The following is an 18239-nucleotide window of genomic DNA, read 5'->3' on the forward strand; positions in this document are numbered from 1 at the left end:
AACGGGGGTGGAAAAATTTTCACCAAAAATAACCACGGAAATCGAATGATCACCAAATTTAAAGTGGAAAATGTTATATAAAGTTTTTTCGCCGGATCAATAGTTTTTGAGTGATTCGCAATTGAAAATTAGGATTTTTCGTTAAAAAAAAACGCATTTTTCGATAGTTTTTTATGTATAACTCTGTAATGAGGCATTTTATCGAAAAAAGTGCAATGAACAAAAATGAAGCTTATAAAAAAACAAACAATTTGAGATATATTTTTAGATTTTAATATTCTATCTAAAGCAAGTTATAGATATTTTAATGAATAGCTTTTGTTTTACGTAATTAAGCATTTATCCTCAAATAACGCGTAAACGGTACAATTTTCAACAAAAAGTCATATAATACTTTTTAAAGAGCTTAAAAAGACCTTTCAAATGATCACTGATAAAAGTAGTTTCGACAGAAATTTCAGTGAGATATGGTGTAAAATAGTTAAAACTAAAAAAAATGCACTAAAACTTATGCAATTTCATTGAAAAAATCAAAATTAAACTTATACCTTGTACCAAATACTTTATTGGGATGTTATTTATAACATCTGAAAGTTTGGCTGATTAGAAATGTATAATTTTGAAAAAAAAAGAACATTAAATAATACTTTATTTTTTATTTTTAAAAAATTTTTTTTTCCTCATTTTTTTCTACATAACTATAAGAGATACAAAAACAAGTAAACTGTCAAATTAAAGCATTTTTTATGACGATTATTTTGCTTTTTTTATTTTTTTTGTAACATAAAAATTGGCGGAGTTATAACCAAATTAATCTGTCACTATATTACGAGGATTGCTTATCCACAGCCCTTTGACCCTTTATTAATAAAATGTAGAGGGTTTCAAACCCTTATAACAGACATAGACTTATAGTCATGGAAATTACCTTCAAAATGGTTTTTTCTAGGATGTGATAGTTTCAAAATTAATGGAGTTACATAAAAAATAAGAATTTGAAATTTTTTTTGAATTATAGGATATGAAAAAGTTTCAAATTTTGACGCACCGATTTTTTCTGTTGATGCCAAGTTGCCTGTAGGTACGTTTGAGAGTACCAAGAGGTAAAGGGGGGGGTTCTTAAGGGGTGCCAGGGTGTAAAGAATGAAAAATAACTACTAATTACGAAATTACACTTGAAAATCGAAAGAATTCAAAATCAAGTCATTAAAATTTTTTTATTTCTTATCAAAGGGGTGGTTCTTAGGGGATGAATAATAAAAATTAATAAACAATTAAATTTTATTAAAATATTATAAATTTTTCACAGTAAAAATGAAATTGCAATGATTTAAATCGATTTTTTAGTATATTATTTCCATCAGAAGGGTGATTTTTAAAGATTTTTAAGGGTTGATACTTCAAAATATATAAATTTTCCATTATACAATATGTTAAGATATTTATGCAGCATGAACGATAAACATTTTAATTGAAAAAAAGTAGGAAAAACTATAAAATATAAAATATTGATATTTTTCGATAAGGGGTGGTTTTCAACCCTTAAAAACAATTTGTACACTTCGCGACCATGTAGATTTTGATAAAGAGGGTAAGTTGAGCTTAATTCTAAATTTTCAGGAAAATCGGAGCCGCATTAAAGAATTCGGAGGCTTGACAACATTTTGAGCTTGAATGCCTGCACTAAAAAACATGCAGCCCGATTGACAAACTTTTGATATTTTTGACAGGTAGTTAAATGGTGAAAAAAATAAAATTTCTGACCTAGTAGCATACTTTTTTCAAAATATTCATCCGCTATTCCATTCCATTTAAATACGAACTAATAAAAACTGTCAACCATCTCAAATTTGAAAACAATATTCAGTTGGCGTTTTTCAATTTTTTTTAAAATTTGACATTTGTAATAGTGAACGTGTTGTCGTACGGTCAATTCTAATACACAAACATTTGTTGACCAGAAATCACGAAAATCACACATCAAATCAAACAAAAACGATTTAGATCGATCAAAACATCGAACCGATGAATCATCCACCGTACAATCCTTATTTGGCATCAATTGATTTCTTCTCATTCGTATTCTTCTGAACTAGCGCTTGATGTGGAACCTCAAAGCTTCGAGAATTGTTTCAAACGATTATTTTGAAAAACAATAAACCCATACCCATATATAAATGTTTCCATTGGTCTATCTCATTTTAAAACTTAAGTAACAACCCTCGTAATAAAAATTTCGCCATTCGATTTCGATTTAAATATTCTGGAACCATTTCTTCTAACGATAAAATCGATAATTTAATCGATTTAATCGATTAATTTAGAGGTTATTATCGATTACGTTGAAAAAAAAGTTTTTTTTCGCGAAAGGATCGGTACACCCATGACATACCTACAAGATAAGGTGTTATACGACAAGTTTAATTGATCTATTGCTTTTAATAACACAGTAAAACGTTGTAGAATAAATCAGTAAGAATTCAATCTCGTTATCTTATAAATTATTATCATTATTATTATTACTTGGTATAATAATAACTTAATTGTAATGGTTAATGTGAATACCAACACGCCGAATCGACAAGTAATTTCGTCAAGTACATTTTGGCCACCAAAGATTTAACCAAATATTTTTTTAATAACCTTTTGGTTATTTGGAACGCAATATTTGTACTTAAGGTTATAATTGGACATTCTCCATTAATACCAATGCACTTCGGCATGCGTTTGGACCGATTCTCGAAGCATTTGACCCGTTCCGATTGAGGTACCTCCAAAAAATGTGATTTTTGATCTGCACAAGAACTGTACGACGGATGAATCATAAATTCGATGTTTTGACTGTTCAAAAACGTTTTTCTTTGAACTGATGTCTTCTTCCATTGGGTTCCCTGATATTTTCCAACACCTCTGGCAATCGAATGCTGATGCACCTTTCAGAATTGACCTAATGGAACGACGACTACATGTCCTGTTGTTCAATAAAACAAGCAACCATTTGTTTCGAGGTGTTTTGTAGCAACCCTGTTCTCGTCCCTTTCAGGAACGAAAAGAGAAACCAACTAAGTCATTCCACCAATTTCCAGAAGTGGAACCTAACCTAACCTACAGTTTTTCTTCGTACACTTCCAACTAGTTCACCATCTTTAGTAGTATAAACACCAACCACAAAGATAAAATGGTTACCGACGAAAAACGAAGCCATGAACTTGTAGATCAATAGTCACATGCCTGTGGATACTGATCTTGAACTTTTGTTGGTTATAGTGATCGGGATTTGCCTTGGTAGCTGATTCCACGGGCTTGCGCTTCTCCGAAGTAAGGAATTTTGTATATCTGCAGGTGAACTTTGTGTACAAGATTCTGGTTAAGTTTGGATTGCCTCTAAGTCGAATTGCTGTCTTCTGGATTGAGTCGAACATCATCAGGGTACGCTTAGCAGCCGAGCTCTAATTGTGCTAGCAGTACTCCAACGATGGACGAATCTGTGCCTTGTAAAGGATAAGAAGGTGTTTCTAGTTTATAGCTCGAAGAGGATTCCAACATCTCCAACATCCAACTAGCATTTAACTCAGATTGCTTCGATTCCACTCTAGAATGTTTCCAATTCTTGCATACAAATGGCTAACGAAACCATGATCGTGCTAATGGATGAGATTCAAGGAAACTGAAGATTTTTGAGTTTTTTTACTTAGATCCAAGTTTTTATTTTGAAATTTCACGTTTTGTTGATGCATTTTCATGAATGACTATTTAATCTATTTCGTATGTATCGAGATATCTGTCCTATGTTATAAATATGACAAATAACCTTAAAAAATAGTTATGGTGACTAAAAGTTATGTATTGTACAGGTGAAAACGTGTTTTGCATTGAAATTAATTCCTTCTGTTTAGTAGTGCCTTGTAAACTGAAGCGGCGACCTCTAAACCGTTAGTAATATATAGAAACGTGCTATCAATCACTTTTTTTTATAAGCATCACGAAATCCACGACGGAATCGACTATTTTTGTTAATATAACTAGTAATAGAAGTAATTAAGTTTAGAATTTTTCATTTTCAAAGGCTATTGAAACAGTGTGAACTTTGGGGTAAGATACCACCCACTTCTTAATCGCAAATTCGGTTTTATTTGTTCCCTATGTATATTCGAATTAGTTTTCTGCGTTACTCAATGTACTACCCACCTCTGATCCTGATGAAACTTCATGTTGAATGAGGAAGTACGATCAAATTTGGTTCCGGAAGTTCGATTTACCTAACCTAACTTAATACAAACAAACTTATTTCGACAATGTCATAGATAAATACTAGTTTGAAGGGCTGATCACGATCTTCCAGGGCTTTATTACTCAACGATGTTAAAAAACCATTATTATGTATTGAAATTTGGTATGCGGCGGTTTTTGATGCTACTCATTAAGAATATGTCGACAGTTTTCTTAAAAACCAAAATGGCGCCTCTATAATGGTTGTTAGCAATGTTGAATATCATGATTTCATATTGAAATTTTCTATAAGGGCGTTTTCAAGGTACCTGATTACGAATCTGTCAATAGTTTTCCAAAATACAAAATGACGGCTTCAAAATGGCTGCCAACGATGTTAAAAATCATTATTTTCAACTAAAACTTGGTATGCGGAGGTTTTTGATGCCACTCATTAAGAATATGTCAACAGTTTTTTTTTTAAACAAAATGGCGCCTCTATAATGGTTGTTAGCAATGTTGAATATCATGATTTAATACTGAAATTTTGTATACGGGGTTTTCGAGTCTATCAATTACTATTATTATCATCAATTGTACATAAAACAAAATGGCGGCTTCAAAATAGCTGCCGGCATTGTTAACGAATCACTATTTTTTATTGAAATTTCGTATAGGAAGTTATTAAGGTCGGTTATTACGTATTCGTCAACAAATTAAAAAAAAAAAATGGCGGCTCCAAAATGTCTGCCAACAATATTAAAAAATCAATATTTTTAACTGAAATTTGGTATGCGGGGGTTTTTGAGGTCATTCAATACGAATCTGTTAAGAGTTTTCCAAAATACAAAATGTCGGCTTGAAAATGACGGCCAACAATGTTAAAAAATCATTATTTTATATTGAAATTTGGTATGCGGGGATTTTTGATGCTACTCATTAAGAATATGTCAACAGTTTTCTTAAAAACCAAAATGGCGCCTCTATAATGGTTGTTAGCAATGTTGAATATCATGATTTCATATTGAAATTTTCTATAAGGGCGTTTTTAAGGTACCTGATTACGAATCTGTCAATAGTTTTCCAAAATACAAAATGACGGCTTCAAAATGGCTGCCAACGATGTTAAAAATCATTATTTTCAACTAAAACTTGGTATGCGGAGGTTTTTGATGCCACTCATTAAGAATATGTCAACAGTTTTCTTAAAAACCAAAATGGCGCCTCTATAATGGTTGTTAGCAATGTTGAATATCATGATTTCATATTGAAATGTTATATATAAGGGCGTTTTTAAGGTACCTGATTACGAATTCGTCAATAGTTTCCCAAAATACAAAATGACGGCCAGCAATGTTGAAAATTTATTATTTTCTACCGAAATTTGATATGCGGTCGTTTTCGACCTATTTACGAATACGTTGACATTTTTTTTAAAAACAAAATGGAGGCTTCAAAGAGGCTCACAGAAATATTAAAAAATCATGATTTTCAAATTTTACTGTGATATAGGAATATTTTCAAGGTCGCTGATTATGAATTCGTCAACAGTTTTTTGTATAAAACGTAATGGCGGCTTCAAAATGGCTGCGAACGATGTTAAAAAATCATTTTCAGCTGAAATTTGGTATGCGGAGGTTTTTGATGCCACTCATTAAGAATATGTAAACAGTTTTTTTTTAAAACAAAATGGCGGCTCCATAATGGCTGTTAGCAATGTTGAATATCATGATTTAATACTGAAATTTTGTATACGGGGTTTTCGAGTCTATCAATTACTATTATTATCATCAATTTTACATAAAACAAAATGGCGGCTTCAAAATGACCGCCTACAATATTCAAAAATCATTATTTTGTACTGAAATTTGGTATACGGGGGTTTTCGGGACTATCTTTTACTAATCTGTCATCAGTTTCACATAAAACAAAATGGCGGCTTCAAAATGGTTGCCAACGATGTTAAAAAATCATTACTTTCAACTGAAATTTGGTATGCGGAGATTTTTGATGCCACTCATTAAGAATATGTCAACAGTTCTTTATAAAACAAAATGGTAGCTCCATAATGGCTGTTAGCAATGTTGAATATCATGATTTAATACTGAAATTTTGTATACGGGGTTTTCGAGTCTATCAATTACTATTATTATCATCAATTTTACATAAAACAAAATGGCGGCTTCAAAATGACCGCCTACAATATTCAAAAATCATTATTTTGTACTGAAATTTGGTATACGGGGGTTTTCGATACTATCTTTTACTAATCTGTCATCAGTTTTACATAAAACAAAATGGCGGCTTCAAAATGGTTGCCAACGATGTTAAAAAATCATTACTTTCAACTGAAATTTGGTATGCGGAGATTTTTGTTTATAAAACAAAATGGTGGCTCCATATTGGCTGTTAGCAATGTTGAATATCATGATTTAATACTGAAATTTTGTATACGGGGTTTTCGAGTCTATCAATTACTATTATTATCATCAGTTTTACATAAAACAAAATGGCGGCTTCAAAATGGCGGCCTACAATATTCAAAAATCATTATTTTGTACTGAAATTTGGTATACGGGGGTTTTCGAGGCTATCTCTTACTAATCTGTCATCAGTTTTACATAAAACAAAATGGCGGTTTCAAAATGGCCGCCTACAATGTTCAAAAAAAAATTATTTCTTACTGTAATTTGGTACGCGGGGGTTTTTGAGGTGGCTGATCACAAATCCGTCGTCATTATTTAAAAAAAATATCCCTTCGCAAATTGAGGAACGTTTATAATTGCACATTTCGTAAAGTTAATCCTTTATGTTGTGTTTAATACAAAAATTCACTAGTATAAGCAGAGCTACGTATACTGGATCATTTTATAAGTAATATTGTCCGACCTTCACACTTTCTCTTCTTCTTTAATCGTATGTTTAATCTTCTTATTCCCAGTTTTCAACTTTATGCAGATCACCTCGTATAATATTGTCAAATAAGTTACTCGCTATTTTCAATCGCTTTATCAAATTTCTACAAATCGTTCGCGTGCATGTCGTAATAAAAGAAAAACGAAAATACGAACTATATTATTTAAACTCGACATTTTCAAGAACCCAAAACCGATATATATGTTTACCCATTACATCGATGCACCTGTGTACATAATATCCAATTAAGCCCGTTTTAAGGTCCGGGGCATTTCTACTCCTCTAAATATAACTTGCACTTGGACCACATCTGTCCGGCGATAGAAACATTTTAATGGAAAAAGCGAGAAAATGCAATACGAAACTGATTTATTTCTAAATAATTTGCGTCGCAACTTTCAATTATTATTTCCCAAAACTATTTTCACTATTTTATCCTATTTACTTATTTTCATTTCCATTATTGCAGCACTTTCTTCGGTCTTTCCGAAAAGTGTTAATAGTCGTCACTATACAGGGTGTGGCATTAAAAGTTTCGATTGGAAATAAACACAATTCAGACACACTAAAACGGTTGTTTGTGTACACAAGAAAAACGTTTTTGAACAGTCGAATCGATGGATAATCCGCCGTACCTTCCTTACTATCTAAAATCGTTTTTTCGGTGCAATTTAAGAGTCCAAATCTTTTTTCACTGTTCTGTATTATTTTCTTGCTAGTTTCAAACGTATTTCGTCATTTTTTAGTACCAATTTAACCAAAATTAAACGGAATATTGATTAAATTCTAATCCCAAAAACGTCCGTATCGAATTCTACGGAAACATTTTGTGGAATTTTAACTCGACCAATCGAAATCGATGTACTGCAATCTTCCCGTTCGGAACAATCGTATCACTAAAACCGATTTAATCCGAAACGATGTTGATCGCTGTTCTCGGCAGAGTGTGCGTTTTCTCAGGACATTTTTATTAGAGTCTGATGAATGGACTCGTTCGTCAACGTCAACTCGGGGTGGTTCGGCCTTCTAGATTGCTGATTTCGAAACGGAACGATCAGAGATACCACTGGCACTCGCTTTTGTTTTCGTATTTTCTTATCTCGGATCGAGATCGCGGTTGGCGTTGTTTTGGCTGTCGATATCTCGACTCCAAATTCTCAGCTTGTACCTGGGATGTAGCGTATTAGATGTTAAATTTTAAATTTATAATTCACGGTGTTTTTCTGTATATTTATTGTACGTAATATTCGATAGAACGACCGTAGATGTTAATCGACGAGTAGTATTTGGTTTTTATCAACCTAATTTAGTGCCAACGTTTAGAAAATAATATCTAAGTGTCAAGAGTATTTCCAAAAAGATTATGTAAAAATTGGAAAATAGAAATAAAAATATACAAAATCCAAGCGTCCTCTACAAGAAAACAAAACTAGTAACCAACTAGATCAGAAATAAAAAGAAATTTAGTGGACAAACAAGGCGTGACATTGCATCTAGGTCACGGTTTCAACGAACATCTGAACCCGATTGGAAAACAAGAATAAGTCAACAATTTTCACAGATAATATTTTAAATAAGTTTTCCTGTATAATATGAAAACATTCCCTTCAAAATTCCAATAAGAACAAAAAATATAATACCGTCGAAACATTGTTATAACGAAATTTACTGAAAAAAAAAGAGAAATATTCGATTCTGTTTTATTATAGATTAAATTTTATTTAATTATATGTTTTTATCGATAATAACGATGATTTGGAATAGTACTTACTTGGATTTTTATAAAAAATATCTACATTTTTGTATCTTCCATAACCATCGTTTATAAACTAACCTAAATGTTGGAGAATTTACAAGTGACGTGTTTCTTCTTTTTTTATATATAAAATCCTTTCACTTATTGTAATAAACAGCCACATATAAATATCGATTATGTCAATATGATAAATTTAACAATCGATTATTTTGAATCGATATCTTTTTTTAAGGGTACGACTAACTGCTTGTAGACGATACAGCTTTTGACGTATTTACACCACGATTCTCTTTTTAAACATTAAATTTATTCGACGAATACACCAGAGAACACAAACAATATGACAAACCTTAAAAAAAATTAGATCCTAGGACTAGTCGACCCATAAAAGTGCAGAGATACAGATACGGACTTAACACTCGGTTTATATCTTTTTTTAAACATTTTAAAATTTTATTTTTTGATTACTTCTAATGAAAATACCGTTAAATTGACACGAATCGAACTACTCGAAATTAAATGCGCGGGAAATTCAAATAACCTGGTTATTAATTTGTACTTGAAACCTTTCCGAACGGCGCGATTGAGTTGGAGTACGTCGTCGCCTTTCGTGTAGGAATTTATTCAATTTAACGTATAATATCCATGGTGGAGAAACGGCTATGTGATTTCTACACGTTCTTAGTTTATCAGTAGCAATTTTACACTTAGTCGGATCAGGTTTCATGCAAAGTGATATTCGATTTGACTCTGTCATAGGCGGAGGCTGGATACGTATTTACACATCCGCCGTGTTCGGATTTTCCAAACTTTTTTTCCAAATTTTCCTAAAGGAGTCGATTTATGAATAGTCCTTTGTCTGTGTGAGCTCATTTCGAGCCAGGATTGCGTGTATTGCTTTGGTTTTGGATCTGGTTAAACAAATAAATAAAAACGAATCCACGAAGTTGGATTTTCTGGTATATTCAAACTGAACACGCTGAAGATGATGAATTTGGTTATCGAAACGCGCGTCGCACAGTGTTTGTGTAAACAGTGTGTTCAGTACGATGTTTTTTTCAATTATTTTAGTTAAATAATAATTTTAATAACTCCGTATAATGTCTGATTCGATTACGATTCAACCTCGACGTTTCGGATTATTTATGAAAGTACTTGGGAGAAAAAATATTGAATGAAATACATTATAAATTCTGATGGGGACTACTCCATTATAATATTTGATTGTGGGTACATACGTTTTAATAAAAGCTTATTGAAAGATTACTTAAAATATCGTCACTATTCTTTCTATCTGAAAGTAGCTATCAATCTACTTCATTTCTAATTTTGACAGCTACAGTTCGGTTTTAAAAAAATTGATGGATGAATAACCCGAATAGATACTGAAACACGAACTCACGGTGCAACTTGAAATTCCTTTATGGTTTATCTAATTGAATTTATTTGGTTTATTAGAAGTATCAATCATCTTGAAAAGAACTAATAATGTTTGCTTGTCAAATTCGGTTGTAAGCTTATCTTATTTATTGGTATACCGATGGGAATTTTCGTATATAATCACGCCAAACAAACGCTTACAAAATTAGCGTTTCTTGACAAATATTTTTCCCATTTCGATTGGACTATCTTCAAAACATGCGATTCGGACGATAAATTGTTTCTTTAGGTGTAGAAAAACGTTGATCTGCGGTACCAAACAAGAATTGTACGACGGATGATGCAGCGATTCGATGTTTTGACTTGCCGAGCTGGAATTGTCGTTGTGGAAAAAGATGCTGATCTAAGTTGCTCTAATGGAATAGAGGCGACCATTTGCTTCGAATTGCTTCACGCACCAACAAATTTCGTTGAATTTGGTGCGTCTTAAAGACTCATACATTCGATTGCTGTTTTGTTTCGGATGCAATATCACAGCATCGATATTTTCATACTATTTTGGACCACCTTCGCGAAATTCATCCTGTAGCAAAGTCGAAGCGAATTGATGGGCACATTTATGTTGGTATAATCCCCGTAGAAAGTCATAGAAAATTTTCGCGATTAAATTCCATTTTTTTACCATATTTTAGTCAAGAAATTAGATGAAATTCAGCTAGACCCTCCCTTGAACGCCTCACGTAAATGATGGACGCCATCTAAGTACGTTCACCATTAAAAATGTCAAACTTTATGATGTCAACGTCAAATTTGATATATTCGCATCATTGTTGCCATATTTCAAAACGTAAGATATTTCTAATATGTCTCACTGTCCCCCGTATAACCAAAAATTAATTTTTTTCAACAAAAAATTACGAAATTCAACGTTATTTTTAATATATTGACAGATTTTACCATATTTTAGTCAAGAAACATGTTTTACATGATATTTTCCCCCTTGAACGCCTCACGTAAATAATGGACGCCCCCTAAGTACGTTCACCATTAAAAATGTCAAACTTTATGATGTCAACGTCAGATTTGACATATTCGCATCATTGTTGCCATATTTCAAAACGTAAGATATTCCTAATATGTCTCACTGTCCCCCGTATAACCAAAAATTCATTTTTTTCAACAAAAAATTACGAAATTCAACGTTATTTTTAATATATTTACAGATTTTACCATATTTTAGTCAAGAAACATGTTTTACATGATATTTTCCCCCTTGAACGCCTCAAGTAAATAATGGACGCCCCCTAAGTACGTTCACCATTAAAAATGTCAAACTTTATGATGTCAACGTCAAATTTGATATATTCGCATCATTGTTGCCATATTTCAAAACGTAAGATATTTCTAATATGTCTCACTGTCCCCCGTATAACCAAAAATTCATTTTTTTCAACAAAAAATTACGAAATTCAACGTTATTTTTAATATATTTACAGATTTTACCATATTTTAGTCAAGAAACATGTTTTACATGATATTTTCCCCCTTGAACGCCTCAAGTAAATAATGGACGCCCCCTAAGTACGTTCACCATTAAAAATGTCAAACTTTATGATGTCAACGTCAAATTTGATATATTCGCATCATTGTTGCCATATTTCAAAACGTAAGATATTTCTAATATGTCTCACTGTCCCCCGTATAACCAAAAATTCATTTTTTTAAAAAAAAAATTACGAAATTGAACGTTATTTTTAATATATTGACAGATTTTACCATATTTTAGTCAAGAAACATGTTTTACATGATATTTTCCCCCTTGAACGCCTCAAGTAAATAATGGACGCCCCCTAAGTACGTTCACCATTAAAAATGTCAAACTTTATGATGTCAACGTCAGATTTGACATATTCGCATCATTGTTGCCATATTTCAAAACGTAAGATATTCCTAATATGTCTCACTGTCCCCCGTATAACCAAAAATTCATTTTTTTAAAAAAAAAATTACGAAATTGAACGTTATTTTTAATATATTGACAGATTTTACCATATTTTAGTCAAGAAACATGTTTTACATGATATTTTCCCCCTTGAACGCCTCAAGTAAATAATGGACGCCCCCTAAGTACGTTCACCATTAAAAATGTCAAACTTTATGATGTCAACGTCAGATTTGACATATTCGCATCATTGTTGCCATATTTCAAAACGTAAGATATTCCTAATATGTCTCACTGTCCCCCGTATAACCAAAAATTCATTTTTTTAAAAAAAAAATTACGAAATTGAACGTTATTTTTAATATATTGACAGATTTTACCATATTTTAGTCAAGAAACATGTTTTACATGATATTTTCCCCCTTGAACGCCTCAAGTAAATAATGGACGCCCCCTAAGTACGTTCACCATTAAAAATGTCAAACTTTATGATGTCAACGTCAGATTTGACATATTCGCATCATTGTTGCCATATTTCAAAACGTAAGATATTCCTAATATGTCTCACTGTCCCCCGTATAACCAAAAATTCATTTTTTTAAAAAAAAAATTACGAAATTGAACGTTATTTTTAATATATTGACAGATTTTACCATATTTTAGTCAAGAAACATGTTTTACATGATATTTTCCCCCTTGAACGCCTCAAGTAAATAATGGACGCCCCCTAAGTACGTTCACCATTAAAAATGTCAAACTTTATGATGTCAACGTCAGATTTGACATATTCGCATCATTGTTGCCATATTTCAAAACGTAAGATATTCCTAATATGTCTCACTGTCCCCCGTATAACCAAAAATTCATTTTTAAAAAAAAAAAATTACGAAATTCAACGTTATTTTTAATATATTGACAGATTTTACCATATTTTAGTCAAGAAACATGTTTTACATGATATTTTCCCCCTTGAACGCCTCAAGTAAATAATGGACGCCCCCTAAGTACGTTCACCATTAAAAATGTCAAACTTTATGATGTCAACGTCAGATTTGACATATTCGCATCATTGTTGCCATATTTCAAAACGTAAGATATTTCTAATATGTCTCACTGTCTCCCGTATAACCAAAAATTCAATTTTTTCAAAAAAAATTACGAAATTCAACGTTATTTTTAATATATTGACAGATTTTCGTGAGACAAAAAGTATTTTCCGAAACCTGATTTACCTGAACCCGAGTTATAGTTTCCGGAAAATCCTAATTAATACGGTTATGAATATTTCACTAATATTTATATATTTTTTTTTCAGAGATCGTTTACCCTGATACTTCAAGCTGTGGACCACAATAATTTCTCGTCACCCGGTAAGTTTACATATTGAATTTTTTTTACCTTTTTGATACATATAAATAGTTATTTGGAATTTGCTTGCTCTAAATTTTATGTATACTGATTTAATTATACGATTATCTAAATCTTAAAGCCGCCCCTGTCTATTAAAACGTCCATTTTTTTTCGATCACAAATTATTACGTATGCATATAATAATTACAATCGAAAATAAAATTTGAGACAATTCATCACACATCGCTTATCTAATCACCTGTCACTTGTCATCGTTCACACGTTTTTGTTTTTATGACAATCGTTTAATATGTTCATATGATAGTCCAGTCAAATTAGACCAGAAAATTACTGTTTTCTCTTTTTTTTTAAATCTTTTTTTCATACCTTTTAATAGGGTTTTAGTTGTTTAATTTTTGCACTAAATCATCAAGTTCTCATAAAATGTTGATGACTTTTTTATTCGTTTCAAATACACTACTCAGAATCTGCAAAAATTTAATAAACAATTTTTTGTGATAAAAAACGTAAATTTTTTCAATTAACCACGTAAATAATTGACGAAATTTTTTTGACAACTTTTTCCATACATCGAAGCTCATTCGATATTAATTTTTTACGAAAAATAATAAAAATCATATTTTGACAATTTAAGAAGTTATATAAACAATCCTGCTAAAAGTTATGACATAAATTTTTCATAGTTTTGGCATACTGAATAAGAAAAAAAAAGTAACATTCACATTTTAATTTTTTTCGAAAATTATCTTTTTTAATAAACTTTCACTGGACTACGACATTATATTAAATCCATTGTTGGTTTATTTGACGCATTATGCAACCACCCACACGCCGTTTATCAAATCTTCAACTTAAATCAAACACTCGAGATTTTATGGACTCGTATATATAATTTACTTAAAAGTGGCAATTATGGTTGCCGAACAAGACATTTGCTACCTTAAACAAAATTGTGTTGAGAGTCATTTTGAATAGATAATATTTAGTGTGGGTTGCGGGGATTTTATCTTTGAAAACATCCGCGTAGGCTACCGGGCACGAGATACTAGTAACGTGATTTCTTCGTGTTTGGTAGTGTACTCCGATGTACAATCATTATATTTATTTAAACACGTAAAACGAATTTATTATGAAAAGTTATTTGTATTAATCAATAAAATAAAATAAATTAATATAATAGTAATCGTTATTTCAATGACAAATACCTCTGCTTCGGTTTCAATGTCATTACGTCTGAGTGCTCTGTTGCCAAATTTACTGGTACATTTAGATTGCATTATCTAACGGCAATTAGACTGGTCAACAAACTTTTTTGTCACGCAAAAACTTTGGAATGAATTTTGAAGACATATTTTTATAAAAAGTACAAAAAAATATTTTCGTGATTTTCGTGTATGTTTAGCTTCCGGTAGGTCCCTTATAAATCTCGCAACACTGTAGCTGTTATATAATTAGTACAGGAAAAATAGGATTAAGGCCGAAATTAAATGGAAAGCTTCTGTAAAATTTTCGAATGCGAATAACTCTAAAACTAAGAGGAAATTGAAAAAAAATGCGGTCATAAAAAATATAGAGCACAAAATTGTCTACAAAAAAGGTCTCCAGTCATTTTTTCGTTGGAGCCACTATTTTTGAGTAAATCCTCTTCAACTCAAATTTACGTTACATGCTCACATGGAAACTGCTCTAAGTCTTTGAAAACTACTTCGTTTTCGAAAAATCAAAATGCATTGTGATGTTTAAGATCTCTATATTCTCCTCGAGTGAGCTAGCATAATTTTCGACATAGGAAATTTATTATTTCAATATTCACATACTTTTTAATGGTTTCTCTTTCACAAAAATGTGGGTAATTATTTTGTGTTCTACAGTTTTGGCACCTGCATTTTTTCTACGACTTCTACGTAGTTTTCGAGTTATTCGCAATTCAAATTGTTTTTGAGTACATGGAATCATTTTACGGTGAAAATTTTGAGGTTAGGAAAAAATGCTTGAAGACCAATCTGTAGATAATGTTGTGCTGTGCATTTTTTGCTCCGGTACTTTTTTTCGAATTCCTTGTAGTTTTCGAGTTATTCGCCATTAAAATATTTTCAAGTGTATAAACTCATTTTAACGTGAAAATTTTGAGGTTAGGAACAAATACTTGGGATACTTTTTTTTAGAGAATTTTGTACTTTACATTTTATGCTACGGCAGTTTTTTTTGAGTTCCTCATAGTTTTCGAGATATTTGCGATTAAAAATATATTTAAATGTACAAACCTATTTTTAGGTGAAAATTTTGAGTTAAGGAACAAATACCTAGGATACTTTTTTGTAGAGAATTGTGTATTCTACATTTTTTATTATCGCAGTTTTTTTTGAGTTTCTCATAGTTTTCGAGATATTTGCGATTAAAAATATATTTAAATGTACAAACCCATTTTTCGGTGAAAATTTTGAGTTTAGGAACAAATACCTAGGATACTTTTTTGTAGAGAATTTTGTACTCTACATTTTTTATTATCGCAGTTTGTTTTGAGTTCCTCATAGTTTTCGAGATATTTGCGATTTAAAGTATGTTTAAATGTATAAACCCATTTTAAGGTGAAAATTTTGAGGTTAGGAACAAATATCTAGAATACTTTTTTGTAAAGAATTTTGTACTCTACATTTTTTATTATCGCAGTTTTTTTGAGTTTCTCATAATTTTCGAGATATTTGCGATTTAAAGTATGTTTAAATGTATAAACCCATTTTAAGGTGAAAATTTTGAGGTTAGGAACAAATATCTAGAATACTTTTTTGTAAAGAATTTTGTACTCTACATTTTTTATTATCGCAGTTTTTTTGAGTTTCTCATAATTTTCGAGATATTTGCGATTAGAAATATATTTAAATGTACAAACCCATTTTTCGGTGAAAATTTTGAGGTTAGGAACAAATACCTAGGATACTTTTTTGTAGAGAATTTTGTATTCTACATTTTTTATTATCGCAGTTTTTTTGAGTTTCTCATAGTTTTCCAGATATTTGCGATTAAAAATATATTTAAATGTACAAACCCATTTTTCGGTGAAAATTTTGAGCTTAGGAACAAATACCTAGGATACTTTTTTGTAGAGAATTTTGTACTCTACATTTTTTATTATCGCAGTTTTTTTTAGTTCCTCATAGTTTTCGAGATATTTGCGATTAAAAGTATGTTTAAATGTATAAACCCATTTTAAGGTTAAAATTTTGAGGTTAGGAACAAATACCTACTATACTTTTTTGTAGAGAATTTTGTACTCTACATTTTTTAATGACACAGTTTTTTTGAGTTCTTCATAGTTTTCGAGTTATTCGCGTTTCAAAATTTTTTTGACTTTCCAGTACCGGAATTTCGAAAATCCGTGCAGTAATTTTGTTAACGAGTTGCTAGACTTATTCAGTATCCCAAAATCTCCCTGAATCTAGAAAACCAAAACAGCCAAATCCAATTTTATCTCAAAATCGCTTAATTTACCTGTACTAAATCCTTTCTAGAATTATAACTGCCGTTATTAGTTGCCCACCCGGTACATTAATAAAAATTTAGTTTTATACAAAATCACTTAAATCACTAGTTTTACTTTCTATAATTTATCAAAAATAAAATATCATTTATCTATAACCACTTATTAGTATTGAGTAAATATCAAAAAACGTATCAGATTTTTTCCATGACAAAAAAAATGAAACGTTAATTATGTACTGCCGGATTTGATACGGTGTTCATCGTCAAAGTATTTATAATATGATAAAATATGATCTATTGATAAATTAATAATAAAAAAAACATATAATTCAAATGGATTTGGATAAAAAATCGAAACGTCATTCATCACACATAAAATTAGAACCAGAAGAAAAATATACGAACTGACGGTTGCTCTGGGGCATATTTCAAAACCATCATTTAACTATTTATCGAATTATTTATTTTGTTGTCGAATTTTCTGTGCTTTTTAATGAAGAATGTTTATTTTAAACTTTTGTTTCTCGGTACTACGTAAGAAAATTAATCAGTGGATGTGTTTATTATGTATGTCTTTCTGCCTCGATGGCTTCCACATTTCCCCCAAGCACCATTTCGCATTCACAAGGGGCTAAATCGGGCGAATAAGGCGGCACCTACATTTTGTAAAATAAAGTATTTTCCCGACAAACCTCGTATATTAGAACGTTTTATTCTATAGAAAATTATTAAATATCATGTTGTAATATATGTATAGGGTGTTTGATAAAACAATAAATTTTCATAACGTAGAGATATAATAATAATAATAATAAAAGGTTATGAATCGCAATAAAAATACCACCCTGTAATAAAAATCGTAAAGAAGAGACTAAAACGAATGAATCTCGACTTATGAATGAAATTCCTTCGCCCTTACGAGAACAATTACCTTAGTGTTCGTTCGGCAATCGTGAAAAAATGCATCCTTAAAAGAAGAAACTACTACAAAAGCACGCGTATGCCAGAAATGGGTCTCGTCCTTGCCCTGGGACATCCATAATTGGCAGCTGGCTCTCTGAATCGCTTTATAAAACCTCCTACTACCGATTACAAACACACCCTTAGGACAGTCGTGAGTTCATTCATAAATGATGATATTTTATCATGAAAATATTATCAGTTTTTCAATAATTTCAAGTTAAA

At 31.1% G+C, this 18239-nt stretch overlaps 1 protein-coding gene across 1 annotated transcript in view; it reads left to right on the forward strand.

Annotated features, from left to right (window-relative positions):
- Positions 1–18239, forward strand: part of LOC130896403 (protein jagged-1b) — a 203357-nt gene that overhangs the window by 132651 nt on the left and 52467 nt on the right. Inside the window, exon 3 of the mRNA XM_057804457.1 lies at positions 13519–13573. Coding sequence (XP_057660440.1) covers positions 13519–13573 — 55 coding nt within the window. The remainder of the gene's footprint in view (positions 1–13518; positions 13574–18239) is intronic.

This window comes from Diorhabda carinulata, chromosome 7 (assembly GCF_026250575.1).
Source record: "Diorhabda carinulata isolate Delta chromosome 7, icDioCari1.1, whole genome shotgun sequence".
In the NCBI taxonomy this organism is placed as follows: Eukaryota; Metazoa; Arthropoda; class Insecta; order Coleoptera; family Chrysomelidae; genus Diorhabda; species Diorhabda carinulata.